This window comes from Denticeps clupeoides, chromosome 2 (assembly GCF_900700375.1).
Source record: "Denticeps clupeoides chromosome 2, fDenClu1.1, whole genome shotgun sequence".
Classification (NCBI taxonomy): Eukaryota; Metazoa; Chordata; class Actinopteri; order Clupeiformes; family Denticipitidae; genus Denticeps; species Denticeps clupeoides.
Genome location: NC_041708.1, coordinates 1128922 through 1147182, shown reverse-complemented (window position 1 = coordinate 1147182; position 18261 = coordinate 1128922). Strand labels below are relative to the sequence as shown.

The 18261-nt window shown below is 47.9% G+C and overlaps 1 protein-coding gene across 1 annotated transcript in view; it reads left to right on the top strand.

Moving 5' to 3' along the window:
* LOC114767594 (disks large homolog 5-like) overlaps positions 1-18259 on the top strand; it is an 18516-nt gene extending 257 nt beyond the window's left edge. The window contains 33 exon segments of the mRNA XM_028959427.1: positions 307-490; positions 2478-2737; positions 3422-3443; positions 3445-3636; positions 3638-3736; positions 3900-3920; positions 3923-4132; positions 4368-4552; positions 4671-4796; positions 5630-5762; positions 5848-5975; positions 6305-6480; positions 6566-6669; positions 6928-7020; positions 8082-8810; positions 9237-9354; positions 9466-9580; positions 10119-10240; positions 10388-10477; positions 10666-10834; positions 10931-11093; positions 11173-11307; positions 13336-13613; positions 13704-13860; positions 13955-14103; positions 14189-14359; positions 14488-14635; positions 14637-14685; positions 14971-15114; positions 15901-16031; positions 16112-16221; positions 16850-16959; positions 17059-18259. Of these exon segments, the coding sequence (XP_028815260.1) occupies positions 307-490; positions 2478-2737; positions 3422-3443; positions 3445-3636; positions 3638-3736; positions 3900-3920; positions 3923-4132; positions 4368-4552; positions 4671-4796; positions 5630-5762; positions 5848-5975; positions 6305-6480; positions 6566-6669; positions 6928-7020; positions 8082-8810; positions 9237-9354; positions 9466-9580; positions 10119-10240; positions 10388-10477; positions 10666-10834; positions 10931-11093; positions 11173-11307; positions 13336-13613; positions 13704-13860; positions 13955-14103; positions 14189-14359; positions 14488-14635; positions 14637-14685; positions 14971-15114; positions 15901-16031; positions 16112-16221; positions 16850-16959; positions 17059-17162 (5125 nt within the window). The 3' untranslated portion in view covers positions 17163-18259.
* The last annotated feature ends 2 nt before the right edge of the window (positions 18260-18261 follow it).

Below are 18261 nucleotides of genomic sequence, written 5' to 3'. Positions count from 1 at the left end.
CATCATGCCCCACTGCGTTGTGCATTGTTTTAGTCCCCCCCCTCCCCTCTTTGGTCAATGCTATAGTACTTAAAGTGGGGCCGCGTGGCTTTTTTCCTCGTAGAGTTCTTCCCCCGCGTCTACTTACAGGCGTCTTAGCCTCCTTGCGTGGTTCTGCTACGTCCGTAACGTGAGCCGCTGAAGGCTTGCAGCTGTGTAAGCCGCGTCCTTCAGCTTGTAGAGGGAATTCGAGCGCGGTGGTCTACCTGAGGAAAGCATGATGCATTAGTTCTTGATGACTTTGACCCCTTTGACTCTGGCCCACAGCACCCTGCACAGCCGCGTGCTGGACGAACAGGCCCGGCTGAAGGAGGAGGCCGGAGGCCGCGAGGAGGGACTACAACCAGCTGCGGCCCAGCACAACCACCTGCAGCAGAGCTGCGAGGAGCTGCGGAGGCTGCGGGAGGAGGACCAGCAGGAGGTGGCCGACATGAGACTCCAGCAGCAGCAGGTCCGGCGCTTCGTCCACATCTACATTCAGAGAAACCTGACGCGGCATCCGCCCGTCACGTTCAAACGCGACGTGCATCAACCGAATTTTACTTTTCCTTTAGTAAAAAGTTACCCAACTGAACTATTGCGAAATTCGTCTAAATATACACATTCGTTGTACAATTAATAGTGCATTAAATAGTGCACAATGAACTGCATTTTTAAAATTTAATTAATAAGTATATAGATATAAACACGCTCACACACACATGACTAATATATATATAGGGTCAGCGGTGGCCTAGCGGTTAAGGAAGCGTCCCCGTAATCAGAAGGTTGCCGCTTCGAATCCCGATCCGCCAAGGTGCCACCGAGCAAAGTACCGTCCCCGCACACTGCTCCCCAGACGCCCGTCAACGCTGCCCACTACTCACTCACTCAGGGTGATGGTTAAATGCAGAGGACACATTTCACTCTGTGCTCCGTGTGCTGTGCTGCTGTGTATCACAAGTGACGATCACTTCACACTTCATTACAGTCATATCACACAACTATTAGATATCAGCGGTTTTTCTATATTGCAATGGTGTACATAGACAACCTTTGTTTAAAATAAAAATAATTGCAACAAAATGTTATTTGGTGAGCAATTTCGGCAATATATTGCACACCAGAGAGGCTTTAACTTCTCCCGCTTAACGGCAACACCTTGAAGGGTGTGCATTGGCAAGGTATGTGTACGTGTACGATCTGTGTGGATCACATTACGTTTAATAATTCAGCCAAAACAAAATAACTCAGAACTGAAATTTTGGACTAAACTTGTATACACAAAATATCGATATTCGATGTCCTTCTATCAATACAACATTACAGCGTTAAAAATCCAGACATGTTGCTGTATCGATGTTTTCCTGACACCCCTGTTATCCAGACTCTTTAACAGCGGCACCAGGAAAGCCTTTTCGGATGCGAATGTTGATAAAAGGGTCCGAACGTCCTGCTGATATTTCTGTATTGGCCGGGTTGTCAGTCCCGGATCTACTGACATCCTTGGCTCTGACCTTCACTCCCCTGGCTCCGCATGAAGCGCCTCATTATGATGCTGTTCCTGTCGGGCTCTGGCCTTCTCCGTCCCGCGACGGGACGAACATAAAACGCGCAGAGGCTCCGAGAGCGCGAGAGAACGCGGTTGACGCGGCCTCTCAGGAGCTGTAACGACCGCCAAGTTCGGCTCTCAGCGGATCAGTTGGTAAAATCCTTCCCCCGGCGGGAGTTTCTGTCCCTTAAATTAGCTCGAAACCAAACTGTGATCAGTGTCATTTCAACTTTAAAAGGTCATAACCAGAACAGAATAAAGATTCAGTAGGAACTGATGAGTTAACGGTCTTGTTTCTTTGGGTCTAGTCCCAGATTCCTGGACTGTGGTGGCCTAGCGGTTAAGGAAGCGGACCAGAAGGTCCAAAAACCACAAAAGGTTGCCACTGTGCAAAGCACCGTCCCCACACGCTGCTTCCCAGGCGCCTGTCATGGCTGCCCACTGATGGTTAAATACAGAGGACACGTTTCACTGTGTCACCGTGTGCTGTGTGAAACATGTCCTTTTATGGTAGAATGGATCTTATGAGGTCTGATTTTTGGAGACTGCATTGTGTGATGATGCCATGTTACATTTACATTTACGACATTTACCAGACGCCCTTATCCAGAGCGACTTACAGTCAGTATTTACAGGGACAGTCCCCCCCTGGAGACACTCAGGGTTAAGTGTCTTGCTCAGGGACACAATGGTAGTAAGTGGGGTTGAACCCGGGTCTTCTGGTTCACAGGCGAGTGTGTTACCCGCTAGGCTACTACCACCAGTATTTACAGGGACAGTCTCCCTGGAGCAACTCAGGGTTAAGTGTCCTGCTCAGGGACACGATGGTAGTAAGTGGGGTTTGAACCTGGGTCTTCTGGTTCACAGGCGAGTGTGTTACCCACTAGGCTACTACCACCCTTGACAGGTGATGAGAGAGGGCGGCTCGACCGACATCCTGAACCAGCTGTACGACGCGACCGTGGACAAGCTGGAGGGCGTGAAGAAGGAGCATGACGCGCTGAGGAAGCGCTACCACGAGAAGACGGCCAACCACAACGCGGACCTGGGCCGGCTGGAGCAGGCCGAGGAGGAGAAGCAGCGGCTGCAGAAGCAGCTGGACGCGCTGCTGAAACAGAGGGACGCGGCCGTCCACTGCCAGCAGCAGTACACGTCCTCGCTGAGGAGGTACCATGTTCTGTACTCCACTCCGTTTTCTTCTTACGATTATGATTCAAGATCAGCAGTTTGCTGTTTATTTTCGACCCTACCTCATAATTTTTGCAAAAATTACCCACTAATCTTTTATTTTAAGTCACACCTCATGGTGGCAACAAAACTACTGTCACCTTCGCATCGTTTAAACCGTAATGGACGGCACAAAGAAGAGACATGTCTCATTTACCCAGGGTGACAGATGCCCCGTAAACGTCCTCTTTCTGAGACCCGGGAATTGTCCCCCGGCCATGCGCATCTCTTATAAAACAGTTACGATCCTACACATCTGTTCACTTCCACCCTCGCTAGTGGATCCAAGAGATGGGCGGGTACCATTGGGCGGGGTTCAGAGGGGAGTACGATTCCTGCGATATGTCTGTGTGCCTGTCAGTTTTGTTCTGTGGTGGTGGCCTAGCAGGTGAGGAAACGTACCCGTAGTCGGAAGGGTCCACTGTGACCTGTTCGGCAATTTCGTTGGTCTGAGATGACGATGTGGTGGCCGGCAGGAAATTAGCCACATTATTGTAAAAGCCGAGTGTGTGGAAAAAAGGAGCTCTTGTTGTCCAGAACATTGAAATAAATGAAATAGGCCTATGGTGACCTTTGACCTAATGCTGGTGTGTGTGTGTGTGGTGTGTGTGTGTGTGTGCGCAGATTTGACTCAACACAGCAGGAGTTTAAACAAGGCCCAGGCAGAGAACAAGGAGCTGCAGAGGGAGCTGGAGCGGCTTCAGGTGGAGGCCACGCGCCTCAAGACCCTGCAGCTGATGGCCGGCAAGGACGTGGACAAGTACAAGGAGGAGCGCGACTCGGTCTTCAGTGAGTACCGCCTGATCATGAGCGAGCGGGACCAGGTCATCAAAGAGGTGGGAGAAGCTGCAGACCGGGCTGGAGACGGCCCAGGCCCAGCTGAAGAACACCTCGTCCGAGAGGAAGGTGGCCAGCGAGGAGATGGAGGCGCTTAGGCAGGTGAGGGTGTTCTCCCGTGCCTTGTTGTCCAGGTGTGTGTGGGGCACTTACAGCATAGACAGTCATTTACATAAGTGCTTGAAAGCTTTCATCCCTAATTTGGTTCAGAACTGTACACACATTAACTTACACAATTTATTTTTTTTGGTTTTTGGTTGCGAAGGAGCTGAGCTCCGCCCTGGTGGGACCGCGATCCACGCCATCTGCGAGCGGAACGAGCTGCTGGAGCGGTACTGCCACGAGGCGGAGGACAAGGCCGAGGCCCAGAAGGAGCTGAGCCAGGCCTGCAGGGACGTCGAGACGGCCCGCGAGGAACGCGACGTGGCCCGCACGGAACGCACCGAGGCCATCGTCCAGAGGGACCAGCTGCTGCGCGAGTACTACCAGGCCAGACAGGTAGGGGCGCCGCTGCTCTTTAACACACGCGCAGTCATACTCTTTATGATATGGGCATCGGCCATTTAAAAAAAGCCCCGACACCATGATGGCCACCAATCGGTTTTCTGTTCCTCTTTTTGTGAGGTGTGCCTAATCATAATAAGCGCCATTTATATATAATTATATTATATATAATTACATTTTTTAAATGTTGTTTTATTTTCTGCCTTTTATTGTCCTCTTGCTTCCTCAGAAGCAGGACTCGGCCGCGCTGGACATGGAGCGGGCCAATAAGGAGCTGGAGATGCTGAGGAAGCAGTGCGAGGCCATGAGCCAGGAGCTGAAGGAGGCCACGCAGGAGGCCGAGGTGGCCAAGTGCCGGCGGGACTGGGCCTTCCAGGAGCGGGACAAGATCGTGGCGGAGCGCGAGAGCATACGGTGGGCTACAGACCCGCAGTGCGTCGCGGCTTACCGATGGAAACGCGCATTCTCGACTGCGGGTCGCAGGACAAGGGCCTAGTGTGTTCGGATCCCAAGACGTTTTTATGTCATGCAGGACGCTGTGTGATAAACTGCGGAGGGAGAGGGACCGTGCGGTCAGCGACCAGGCGGACGCCCTCCGCAACCTGGACGACATGAGGAAGCAGAAGAATGACTCTGTGCGGGAGCTGAAGGAGCTGAAGTGGGTCTTCGACGCACACAAACACACAATTTCGCTCGAATCGCCCCCTAGCGGCAGTAATGGAACGTCTAGTGAGACGCCGTTAAGGGGTCGATGACATGAATTAATTCAGCTTTTATATCGGTCTTAGTGGTCCCTAATACTGCATCTGAAATCTCTATCTAAAATTCCATCTTAGTGCAGAATTACAGCCATTTTGATCCAGCAAGTGGTGGAGGTGGCCTGGCGGTTAAGGAAGCGGCCCCGTAATCAGAAGGTGGCCGGTTCGGATCCCGATCTGCCAAGGTGCCACTGAGCAAAGCGCCGTCCCCACGCACTGTCATGGCTGCCCACTGCTCAGGGTGATGGTTAAAAGCAGAGGACATTTTGGCGGGGCAGTGGTGGCCTAGCGGTTAAGGAGCAGCCCCGTAATCAGAAGGTTACCGGTTCGGATCCCGATCCGCCAAGGTGCCACTGAGCAAAGCGCCGTCCCCACGCACTGTCATGGCTGCCCACTGCTCACCAAGGGTGATGGTTAAAAGCAGAGGACATTTTGGCGGGGCAGTGGTGGCCCAGCGGTTAAGGAGCAGCCCCGTAATCAGGAGGTTGCCGGTTCGAATCCCGATCCCGCCTATCGTGGCTGCCCACTGCTCACCAAGGGTGACGGTTAAAAGCAGAGGACACGTTTCACTGTGTGCTGTGCTGCAGTGTTTGACAATGACACTTCACTTTCAACTGCATTGGTGGAATGCAGAATGGCCGAGATTTCTAGCCACTGCAGGACCATAGACAGTTACAGACATAGAAGTCGTATTGATGTTAAATCAAGGTCCTGCGCTGGTGTCTTTCTGCAGAGAGAAGCTGGAGGACCAGCTGGAGAAAGAGGCCAGGATTCGGCAGCTGATGGCCCACAACTCCCACGACTCTGCCATCGACACGGACTCTCTGGAGTGGGAGACCGAGGTGGTTGCGTTGGAGAAGGACAAGGTGACCATAACCAACGGAACATCTATTGCGAAGCTCACGCACGCTCGGCGCGTTTGGTGTTTTAATGCTGCTGATTCTGTCTCAGGATGACATGGATTTGAAAGCGCTGGGATTTGAGGTGGCAGAGGGGGTGAATGATCCTTATTTACCGGGAGATGGTGGAATATTCGTCACTAAGGTGGACAAGGGAAGTGTTGCAGATGGAAGATTGAGGTAAACATTTACATTTACGGCATTTACCAAGATGCCCTTATCCAGAGTGACTTACGACAGAGTTACGGGGACAGTCCCCCCCTGGAGACACTCAGGGTTAAGTGTCCTGCTCACAATGGTAGTAAGTGGGATTTGAACCTGGGTCTTCTGATTCATAGGCGAGAGTGTTAACCACTAGGCCACCACCACCCTACCAAACGGTTTATGCTTTGCTGCTGGCTATGTTAGCCCTCAAGTTTACTTCTGTACACGCCTGTATGTTTATATATAAATTTAAGATGCAAGCGGAAGTTTTGAGGTTTTCAGATTTGTACTTATTTTCATCACAGGGTGAATGATTGGCTGCTGAAAGTTAACGACGTGGACCTCACCAACATGGACAGGAAGCAGGTTATCAAAGCCATGCTCGGCGGGGGCGGAGTCATCAACATGGTGGTGCGCAGGAGGAGGTCCCTGGGCGCGCGCGTGGTCACGCCCGTACATCTAAATTTGGTCGGCCATAAAGGTGAGCATGGTGAATCGTACCAGACGACGACGACGAATGGCGAACGTGTGTTGGCCGTAACCCGCCTTTGCGCCCCTGTACGCAGGCAGCGGCGTGAGTCTGGAGGCGGGAGTGTTCGTTTCGGCGGTTGTGCCGGGCAGCCCGGCCGCTCGCGAGGGCTCTCTGTCTGTCGGGGACAGGCTGGTTGCCGTAAGTTCACAGATTTGTATTTACTCTCAAGTCAGACCTGATGCCTCTAGTGGAAGGCAGCGGTATTACTAGACAGGGCGGGTCCCTGTTAGGTGGTTAGAATGGAAACGACACGGTACATAGACGCCAAGACTCTTATTTCTCTGTGTGACTTTGATCGATAGATTTGGAAACGAATGCATTTTTTTCCCCCACAAGTCGTGAATGTTTGTCGTTCGATTTGATTTAAAGCTGCAGCCCAGTTTTTCTCCCCTGCAGATCGGCGGAATTGCAGTAGATAACAAACCACTGAGCGAGTGCGAGGCGCTGCTGCACGACTGCAGGGAATCAGTCAGCCTGTCGCTTCTCAAGGTGAGCAGTGGACCACCTCACCGCGCCTCAGACGCGGCTGCAGAACTCCACCGTAAAAATGCTCTACAAGCGTCACTCGGTGGTTATTTATAAAGAATATAAAAAGTACGCCAACATGTATATGAAACACAAAGCGACTAATACATTTACTGCATTTACCAGACGCCCTTATCCAGAGCGCCTTACAATAAGTAGTGACAGGGACAGTCCCCCCCTGTAGACACACTCAGGGTTACGAGCACTGCTCGGGGACACGATGGTAGTAAGTGGGGTTTGAACCTGGGACTTCTGTGGTCTTCTGGTTCATAGACAAGTGTCTCACACACTAGGCTACTGTTTAATTTTTTCCCAACTTAATGCGATTATATATACTTTACTTAACTTTATTTAGCAGACTCTTTTATCCAAAGCGACTTACAATAGGAAGACACCAGCAATTCTCGTTCGATATCTATAGAATATCGAGTTTACAAACTAAGAGCCCTGATAAGGCTTAGACTTGTCATTGAAGAGACTTGCTCGCTCTCTCTCTCTCTCTCTCTCTCTCTCTCTCTCTCTCTATCTCTATATATATATATAGCTATAGCTATTTTTTCTGAAAGGTGCTGTGTAAATAAAGTTAGATTTTTTTTTTTTTCTAGTGCTGCCTAGTTTGGCTCATGTTTCTGACGTGTCTCTTTTCCGTAGATCCAGTTGGAGGTAGAGGTGTGAACATCCACTGGCCTCACGATTCGATTCGATTATGATTATCGCTGCCTCGATTATCACAATTCATTCCATCAAATATTATTTACATTATGTTTTCAAATATCAGTGAGACACTGGCGTTAAACGGCGTCCAGTGAAAAATGCAGCAAAAACGCGTACGGTGTTCAGAGGGCGTTGATTTCGAATATCTCCGATCATGCCGCCAGTCACTTAACTAGAAAACTAGAAAATCACCACACAACGTCATTGTGATGTAATCGATTATGTTCTGCACTGCATCCATGCAGAATCGTCCACGTCTGCATCGCGAGGGCGTTTGTTTCTAACCTTTTCTGACTCGTCTGTTCCTTCAGTTCTTCCCCCACAGTCTCTCGGGTCAGAACCTACACGAGAACGGGGAGAAGAGCCCCAGCGGGAGGCACCTGTCGGAGATCCACGCGCGCAACTGCAGAAACCTGAAGCACAACAGCTCCACCCAGACGGACATCTACAGCGCCGAGGCCGACCCCCGGCTCGCCGCTGACTCCTCCTACCAGGACGTGTGTTGCCAGAGACACGCCCACCACCCTGTCGCCGACGAAGCTGACTGCGGCGCGGTGGAGGCGGTCCTGGAGAGAGGGCACGTCGCTCAGAAGAACAGCGGTGGAACGTGGCCCAAAGTGATGGTGGGCGGGCACCTTCCTGAAAACGCGCCCCTCTCCATTTTCAAAGTTCGGACCAAGCGCAGGAAGTCCATTTTCGACACGGACGCCTTCAAGAGGCCCAACACGCCCTCCAAACTGTCACAGCTCCCCAAACACTCCGAGGGACCCGCCAGCCCCCCGCCACCCCCGGAGCGCCGGGACTCGTTCAAGTACAAACACAAGCAGCAGACCAGCTCCGCCTCCGACTCCACCATCACCACCGGCTCGCCGCCCTCCACCCCCGCCCAGTCCCCGCCCACCCCGGACGCGCCCTTCCGCCCGGAGACCCCAGGACACCCCAGGTCCCCAGACCGCGCAGGAGGGGGCAGGGGGGCCAGACCCAACTCCGCCCCCGCCCAGCGCCACAACCTCACTCCACTCAAAATACCCGCCCCGCAGGTAACATACCCCGCCTACGCAGTCGCCGTAGTAACTATAAAACAATCAGGTCATTATAATAAATAAATAGTCAGTGTGATAGAACCCTAATTTCTTGTTTTTACGTCAGAACATAATGTTCATAAGAGGTCGTACTTTTTAAACTGTTGAGGCAAATTCTAAAAGATAAGAAGTGATAAGAAGTGATTAACCTTTCCCGTTATTCATCTCGCACGACTGTTCACGGTTAACGCAAGTTAAAGTGGCCGTGTCCCGGTGGTGCATTCTGTTACATTTGCCATTTAAACATCGCTTATGTGGTACACGTCTTGATATAATTCACATTTTGCCAAAAGGATCAACACGGGATCATTTATGCTGATTTGATTTCCGTTTGAAATGGTGTTCAAATCCCTGTGGATCATGCGCTCGTCTGGATGTGTGCAGGGCTTCTGTAAAGACGACTGCTCTCCCGAACCCGTGGACGCGGGAGCATTTCCCTCCACGCACCCCCTCGCTCACGTTCCCTTTCTTCCCCCAGGATTCCATAACGCCATGACTGCACGTGAGTCGTTACTTTGCGCGCCTTCTCCGTTAAATGCCTGACTTTCGTGCTTGGTTGTGTTGTTGTGTGAGTGTGTGTTCCTTAATGCTAACTGTTGGCATCACCGCGCAGCATTGTCCCACCGCGGCCTCTCCCCCTGCACAGCTGTCACCGCTGTCATGAGGAGCCCTGTTTACACCGCCTGGAGCCACTGGGTGCCCAGTCAGATGAACCAATCACGTAGCAGGTAATCACACACACACACACACACACAGCTACAGAATGTCCCATTCATGCAAAATCAGGGTTCCTACGGTCATTAAAAACCATTTTACTCGAGTTCCGGCTGCTCGAACTTGGTGGAACTTTTCAGGCTCGTTTATTTTGATAATTTTTACTTTTACAGTTTTGGACAGAACACATGTTCATGAAAATTTGCATTAGAATATTTACATTTACAGCATTTACCAGGCGCCCTTATCCAGAGCAACTTACCATCAGTAGTTACAGGGACAGTCCCCCCCTGGAGACACTCAGGGTTAAGTGTCCTGCTCAGGGACATGATGGTAGTAAGTGGGGTTTGAACCTGGGTCTTCTGGTTCATAGGCTGCTACCACCCTTGTAAATTCTTTTGTAAAAATGTGTAAGAACCCTGACTAATATTACAGAATATTATACAAAATGCACACTTTTTAAGCTCGTACTAAAGGAAAATGAGCGCCATGGTGAGGCCCAGGGTGACGCCGCGTGGAACCTGAATAAAAGTGCTCCTTTTTTTCTCCCAGTTCCCAGCATCCTGGTCGTTTCAGCGTGGACCTGAGCCACAAGCGGTCTGGTGAGCTGGCCGACGCCTCCCGGGCCAGAACGCCCCACAGCACCAACTCGCTGCCCTCCAGCGCTCGCCAGGGTACGTATTACGACGCGGCCCTGTTCTGGGAAAAAAAGATATTCGTTCTAAATAATTGTTGACTTGCGTCATGATGTTAACATTCAGTTTGCGACCATTTCAAACGGAAATTTCTGACTGATCAAGAGAACCCACTTTCCCCTGTAGGTCTGTTGAGGAACGCTCAGTACCCCATCGAGCGCATTAAAATCCCTTCCACGCCGCGATACGTCCGTTCTGCCCCAAGTCCCGACAAAGGTACACAACTACAACACAACTACAAACGGATGATGACGGTGCTGCACCAGTTCATCACTCTACATTTTATGGCATTTATCAGATGTCCTTATCCAGAGCAACTTAGAATCAGTAGTTACAGGGACAGTCCCCCCCTGGAGACACTCAGGGTTAAGTGTCTGTTCATGTCTGTCATTTTCCGTCATCAGGCTCCCTGTCCCAGTCGGACTGCAGCACCGCCAGCTTGATCACGCCGCCTCTGTCCCCGCTCAACCTGGAGACCACCTCCTTCGCCAGCAGCCAATCGCAGAGCTCCGCTTCGACCCTGCCGCGGCTGTCCGTCAGTCCGGGACCGGCGGAGGACCGGAGGAAGGACCGGTACTCTCACCACGCGTTCCAGTGCGACCGGCATTTCAACAGTTCCGTAAGTTGAGTGCGACTTTATTAAACGGAGTTTCTGCGTTTGGGTGGCAGGCCGTACCTGGAGGAGCCCCGCTCTGTGACCATACACAAAGGGGCGGAGCCTCTCGGCATTTCCATCGTCAGCGGGGAGAACGGCGGCATCTTCGTTTCCAAGGTGACGGGGGGCAGCATTGCACACCAGTACAAGTTGGAGTTTGGGGACCAGCTGCTGGAGGTTCGTGTTCCCTCTGGTGAAAAATGTCACCGCTCCACGTCACGCGCCTCTATAATCTGCCGCCGTGTTTCATTCCCAGTTCAACGGGATCAACTTGAGGAACGCCACGGAGCAGCAGGCGCGGCTCATCATCGGTCAGCAGTGTGACAGCATCACCGTCCTGGCCCAGTACAACCCCCACATGCAGCAGCTGGTGCAACCCACTCCCGCTCAGGTAGAGTCAAAAGTCAAAGTCTGCTTTATTGTCATCTCACTATATACAACTATATAACTCGCTATATACACTATATAACTCACTGTATACACTATATAACTCGCTATATACACTATATAAATTCCTATATACACACTATATAACTCACTGTATACACTATATAACTCGCTATACACACTATATAAGTTCCTATATAAACTATATAACTTGCTATATACAACGATATACTGACTATATAATTCCTATGTACACTATATAACTCGCAATACACACTATATAAATTCCTGTATACACTATATGACTCGCTATATACACTATATGACTCGCTATTTACACTATATAAATTCCTATATACACACTATATAACTCGCTATATACACACTATATAACTCCCTATTTACACTATATAACTCGCAATACACACTATATAAATTCCTATATACACTATATGACTCGCTATATACACTATATAACTCGCTATTTACACTATATAACTCGCAATACACATATTAATCCTATAACTATATATTCCTATATACACACTATATAACTCGCTATTTACACTATATAACTCGCAATACACACTATATAACTCGCAATACACACTATATAAATTCCTATATACACTATATGACTCGCTATATACACACTATATAACTCGCTATTTACACTATATAACTCGCAATACACACTATATAAATTCCTATATACACTATATGACTTGCTATATACACACTATATAACTCGCTATTTACACTATATAACTCGCAATACACACTATATAACTCGCAATACACACTATATAAATTCCTATATACACTATATGACTCACTATATACACTATATAACTCACTATATACACTATATAACTCGCTATTTACACTATATAAATTCCTATATACACACTATATAACTCGCAATACACACTATATAAATTCCTATATACACTATATGACTCTCTATATACACTATAAATTCCTATTTACACTATATAACTCGCTATATACACTATAAATTCCTATATACACTATATAACTCGCTATGTACACACTAAATAACTCGCTATATACACACTAAATAACTTGCTATATACACACTATATAACTCGCTATTTACACTATATAACTCGCAATACACACTATATAAATTCCTATATACACTATATGACTTGCTATATACACACTATATAACTCGCTATTTACACTATATAACTCGCAATACACACTATATAACTCGCAATACACACTATATAAATTCCTATATACACTATATGACTCACTATATACACTATATAACTCACTATATACACTATATAACTCGCTATTTACACTATATAAATTCCTATATACACACTATATAACTCGCAATACACACTATATAAATTCCTATATACAACTAGAATATGACTCTCTATAACCTATAAATCCTATTTACACTATATAACTCGCTATATACACTATAAATTCCTATATACACTATATAACTCGCTATGTACACACTAAATAACTCGCTATATACACACTAAATAACTTGCTATATACACACTATATAACTCGCTATTTACACTATATAACTCGCAATACACACTATATAACTCTATACACACTATATAAATTCCTATATACACTAAATGACTCGCTATATACACTATATAACTCGCTATATACCCTATAAATTCCTATATACACTATATAACTCGCTATTTACACTATATAACTCGCAATACACACTATATAAATTCCTATATACACTATATGACTCTCTATTTACACTATATAACTCTCAATACACACTATATAACTCGCTATACATACTATATAACTTGTGTCTCGGAGAAAACAAACAGAAGCAGCAGCAGACGGTGGCATCGTACCACTGGTACTGAAATATGTGGTAATAGTAGTATATTGGTGCTACAGCGACATGGTACCCTAACTAGGACAGCCTAAATAAGGTGAATTTAACACTGTCTGTGCTTAACAGGGGGACTATGTGATAAAGTGGACTTAATAATTGACACTGTGTCTGGGACTTTTAATAGAAGGCCAGAGAAAACAGATGGGTTTTCAGTTTAGATTTGTCCAATGTCCAACGAGACCAGAACCTTCCAGAACAGGTTGCTACACGGCACTATGCATCAGTTCCAGGGTGGAGCCGATCAGCAGCCACTCCTGTTCGCCTGGCAGTGGAGCCCCACCCTATGATGACCACTCCCCCAGAGACCCACTGAGCAAGCACAGTGATGGGACATCGATGCGTACTTCCAAACAGACCACTCCCATCGCCGGACCTGGAATCTCAGTCAGGTAGCCTTCTAACAAAGGTTAAGGTCATGTGTTCCTTCATCACCTTTACCAGACGTGCGAGCTATTGTGAGCAATGTTGCGTCCCAGCAGAGCACTTCCCAGCCCGCGGGTGGTGACCCTGCAGAAGCCCCACAGGGAGCTGGGAGTACAGGTCTGCGGAGGCAACCTGCATGGCATCTTCGTGGAGAAGTTGGACGAAGACAGTCCAGCCCGCGGAGACCTCCTGCCAGGAGATCTGATCCTGGAGGTAAAAAAAAAACCACGTCGTCCCTCCGATTAAAAGCCATAAAACCAGACATGATCAAGTTGTCTTTAAATATCCACTTGCTCTGTGTTCTCAGTACTGTTCCTCGAGCATGAAGAACCGCACCGCCGAGGAGGCGCACCTGGAGATGCTGAAGCCGGTGGACGTAGTCACGCTGACGGTGCAGCATCGCGCCGAGGATTTCAGCAGGCTGCGGGGAACCCCCGGAGACGGCTTCTACATAAGGTTCCGGAAGCACGGAGGGCCCGGATCCTTCCCTGAAATGTCCGGACCGTCACTAAAATAAAACCAAAAACGTGTGTTTCTCCAGAGCACTTTACGACCGAGTAGCTGAGATGGACCAGGATCTGAGCTTCAAGAAGGACGACATCCTTTACGTAGACGACACCCTACCGGACGGCTGCTTCGGCAGCTGGATGGCCTGGCAGCTGGACGAGGGCGCGCACAGGCTGCAGCGAGGGCTGATACCCAGCAAACTAATGTAGATCACTGAAATCAATATCGGCGTAGAACTCGATATAGAAATCGATGTAGAAATGCTCTCACATGAAGAGCACGGCGTCCGTTGTTATTAATCTACGCTAATCTCTCGTTCGTCTCTGGATCCAGGATGGACCAGGAGTTCCAGCGCAGGTGCAGCATAACTGACGCGAGGGACGACAGCAGCCCGGGCAAGACGGTGTCAGCCGCGGCACGCCGCTCCTTCTTCCGCCGGAAGAACAAACACAAGCGCAGCGGCTCCAAGGACGGGAAGGACCCTCCCGGCTCCGGACACCATCAGCACAGACTCCGCCCCCTACATGGACGGTTGGTCCCTGCCGTGACTTTGCGCTCCCTACTGATGCCGAAACGTCCCGAAACCCTCGAGGCCATTCTCCTGTGGTCTCTGGGGATGTGAGCGGGGCTTAGAACTTGCACATTTCGTCATAAATTTGCTCGATCATAAATCAGACTGGCGCTGCAGTTACCAGGTCAGAACTTATAGAGTGGTGTTAGGTGAGGAGAACAACGGTGGTGATATATTATATTTAAATGGTTTTGTTATGGTCCTTGTTTCAGTGTGTGTGTGTGTGTGTGTGTGTGTTTTTACAGACTCGTCGAGCCTGGCCTACCAGCGGGTACAGAAGGTGGACAGCACCACGCCCAGGCCGGTGCTGATCCTGGGGCCGCTGGTGGAGGCCACCAAAGACATGCTTGTTAAAGAGGCTCCTGGGAAGTTCTGCAGATGCCTCCAAGGTGAGGGACCTTGTGCATAAACCACACCTACAATGATGGGGGACACAATTTAAACATCCTTGTTGTTATCCTATTTCCTTAATGATCACTCCTACACCTATGGTGCCGTACTCACACCTTCTTAATACAGCAGTAAAACACTCACTTAAGATTTGGCTCCAGTTTAGGAAACATTTTCGTATAAAGCAACTAAGCTTATTCTCTCCCCTTTTGAATAACCATCTTTTCTCGGATGCAGCATTTCAAACCTTCAAACATTCAAACCTAAATTTACAATATCTCATTTCTATAGATTCCTACAGATTAGAAGTTTTATTTATTTATATTCACCAGCTAAAAATGCTACAGATGAAATACTTGCTCTGGACCCCTTTATGAGAGGCAAAATATCAAAATTATATACTCTGATCCAGAACATTTTATTCAGCCTCATGGGAGAAAACTAAAGTGGCATGGGAACGTGTTACGGGTGAGAGCTGGCAACAGTGCCTAGAAGCTATTCCAGTTTAAAGTACTACATCATCTGCACTACTCAGCATATAAGCAAACAAAAATATTTCCTAATACCAGCTCGGAGTGCCTACGATGTCAACAAGGGCCAGCTATATGTAATAGAATGATTGAACCTACACCATACATCTCTTTTTTTGGGGGTCCCCCTCCAGATATAATTCTTACGATATCTCAAGCCAAGGTGGCAGATTTCGCCTCATTAATGGCCAGAAGACTAAACAAGAATTGAAAATCACAAATAAAAGGTAAAAGAATAAATCTTCCTTGTTGCAGAGGTGATGAAGGCCTCCCAGCAGGCTATAGAGCGCGGCGTGAAGGACTGCCTGTTCATCGACTACAAGCGGCGGAGCGGCCATTTCGACGTGACTACGGTGGCGTCGATAAAGGAGGTGACGGAGAAGCAGGTAAAGAGGGGTGACGCTTACTGGTCACGCCGCGGTAGACGGCCGCTCGCCGCTCCCATGCTGACGCTCCTCTCCCACAGGGCTGCCACTGCTTGCTCGACATCGCACCTCATGCCATCGAGCGGCTCCACAGCGTGCAAATATACCCGATCGTCATTTTCATCCGCTACAAAAACGCGAAGCAGATCAAGTAAGTTCTACCTGCCATTCATCAGATCGTTTTCCTCTCATTCTTTACTCCGTTTGTTCGCCATCGTTGATACGTTTAAGGTGGCATTACCAGGGCATAATATGGTGTACGGGTGGTGTTTAATTTAAAAACGATAGTAAAGAGGAAATATTTCTATACACTACCAGTCTGGATTCCTCTACTCTGTGGCGATTATGGGGCCATTTTGAAGAATCCAATACGAGAAGCTTATTTCGTTTTGTTGTATGAGGAGAATGTGAAGTGTGTCCGATGTACCAGTTTTTTAAAAAAAAAAATTATTTTTATAACCTTCATGGCGGCTTTGTTCACTGTCGTCGTCACAGTCAGCCGCTTGATGAGATGCTGATGAACGTGAGTGAAGGATAAGAAAGTGTATGAACCTTCAGGACTGAAATGCGTGTGAATGTGAAATCACAGCAAAAGTCGCAAATCTTCAACTTTTTGTTTATTACGCAACCTCGTGTGTTATTTCATAGTCCTGCATCTTCACTTTTATTCTACAATGTAAAATATGCAAAGCCCACGAACGAGTAGGGGCGTCATCGCCAGTCGGGGACCTTTGACTGGCAGCGTATTCATTTAATGAATTTATTAATTTATTTGCCAGAGAGCAGAAAGATCCTACTTATCTTCGGGACAAAATCTCCCAGAAACATTCCAAGGAGCAGTTCGAAGTGGCGCAGAAAACGGAGCAGGATTACAGCAAATATTTTACAGGTGGGTGCGCTGCTTTCGTACCTTTCTACACGTCGGGGGACCTGCAGGGGGCGCCTGGTGACCCCTGGTAACCCTGGTAACGTCTGTCTTCGCTCTCAGGCGTGGTCCAAGGCGGGAGCCTGTTCTACATTTACTCTCAGATCGTGACCATCGTCAGCCAGGAGCAGAGCAAGGTCCTGTGGATTCCTGACGGCTCTCTGTGAAAACCAAGTGAAGGGGGTACAGCGCACTAAAGGAAACGCTGGACGGCAGTTCTCTTAAGCCAGAAATGTACTTGCTGTGAGCTACGCAAGTTGTTAACGCTTGTGCTGATATACTTACGTCTGCTTTGTGCGTCGTAATCGTACTCCTTACCACCGGGGGCCAGTGTCGAGGCTGCAAACCAAATAAATGAACGACTAATAGTCATCTGTTGAGCGCAGATGTCGCAACACTGCCCCTATAAACTCACGCCGGTATTGCATCCGTATATGTTGCGTTCATTTTTGAGTATGTGCACACAAAAAAAACGATGCAAAGAAAGCAGGATACAGACGGCGGCTGTGCGTACGCACATATGTACGGAGTGAACAGCAAGTATATTTCTGCCTTTAAACTAGCATGTTTTTACTTTTTCATTATTACTGTGGTTATGTACGTTTTCCTCTGTCTATTTTCTATTAATCATGAACTTCGGATCACATAGGGCTAGAGACGCTACATTTCAAACATATGTTTACATGAAAAGGGTTTATTTATGTACATGTAATGCATACTTGAATGTTTTATGTTTAACATCTCTTATTATACCCCCCTCCTTATTTTTGGGCCCTATTAAAACGTCATCTGCCAATGCTCAGTCGGTTCTACAGAGAGATTCCAGTTTCTTCCATTATCTTCTAATGTAAAGGTGTAAAAAGGCAAAAATACTGGTGCAATTTGTACAGTATGATCACTTTCATACTTTTTTTTGCCTGCTTTTGTATTGATTTATTTAATACGTTTTTGTTACTCATTAAATGTTTCATCACTTTGTCTTAAACATTGGTCCCTTGGTGTAATATTGTGCCAAAAACATTTTTATCCATCTGTTTTTTTCCCCTCTATACCTCTTCTTTGCACTTGAATATCTGACCTTTTTTACCATGTATGCTCTGAATTGTATTACTTTTTGCTATTATTTTTGTTTGTTTGTTTTAAGGTACGTTTGCTAATTATACTAAGCTTTAAGTGTGTGTCCCACACTTGTCCATAACATTTCATTAATGTCCTGTAAACGTGGTACAGGCTACTTCACATTGCATTAAATGATGATGTTGAGAA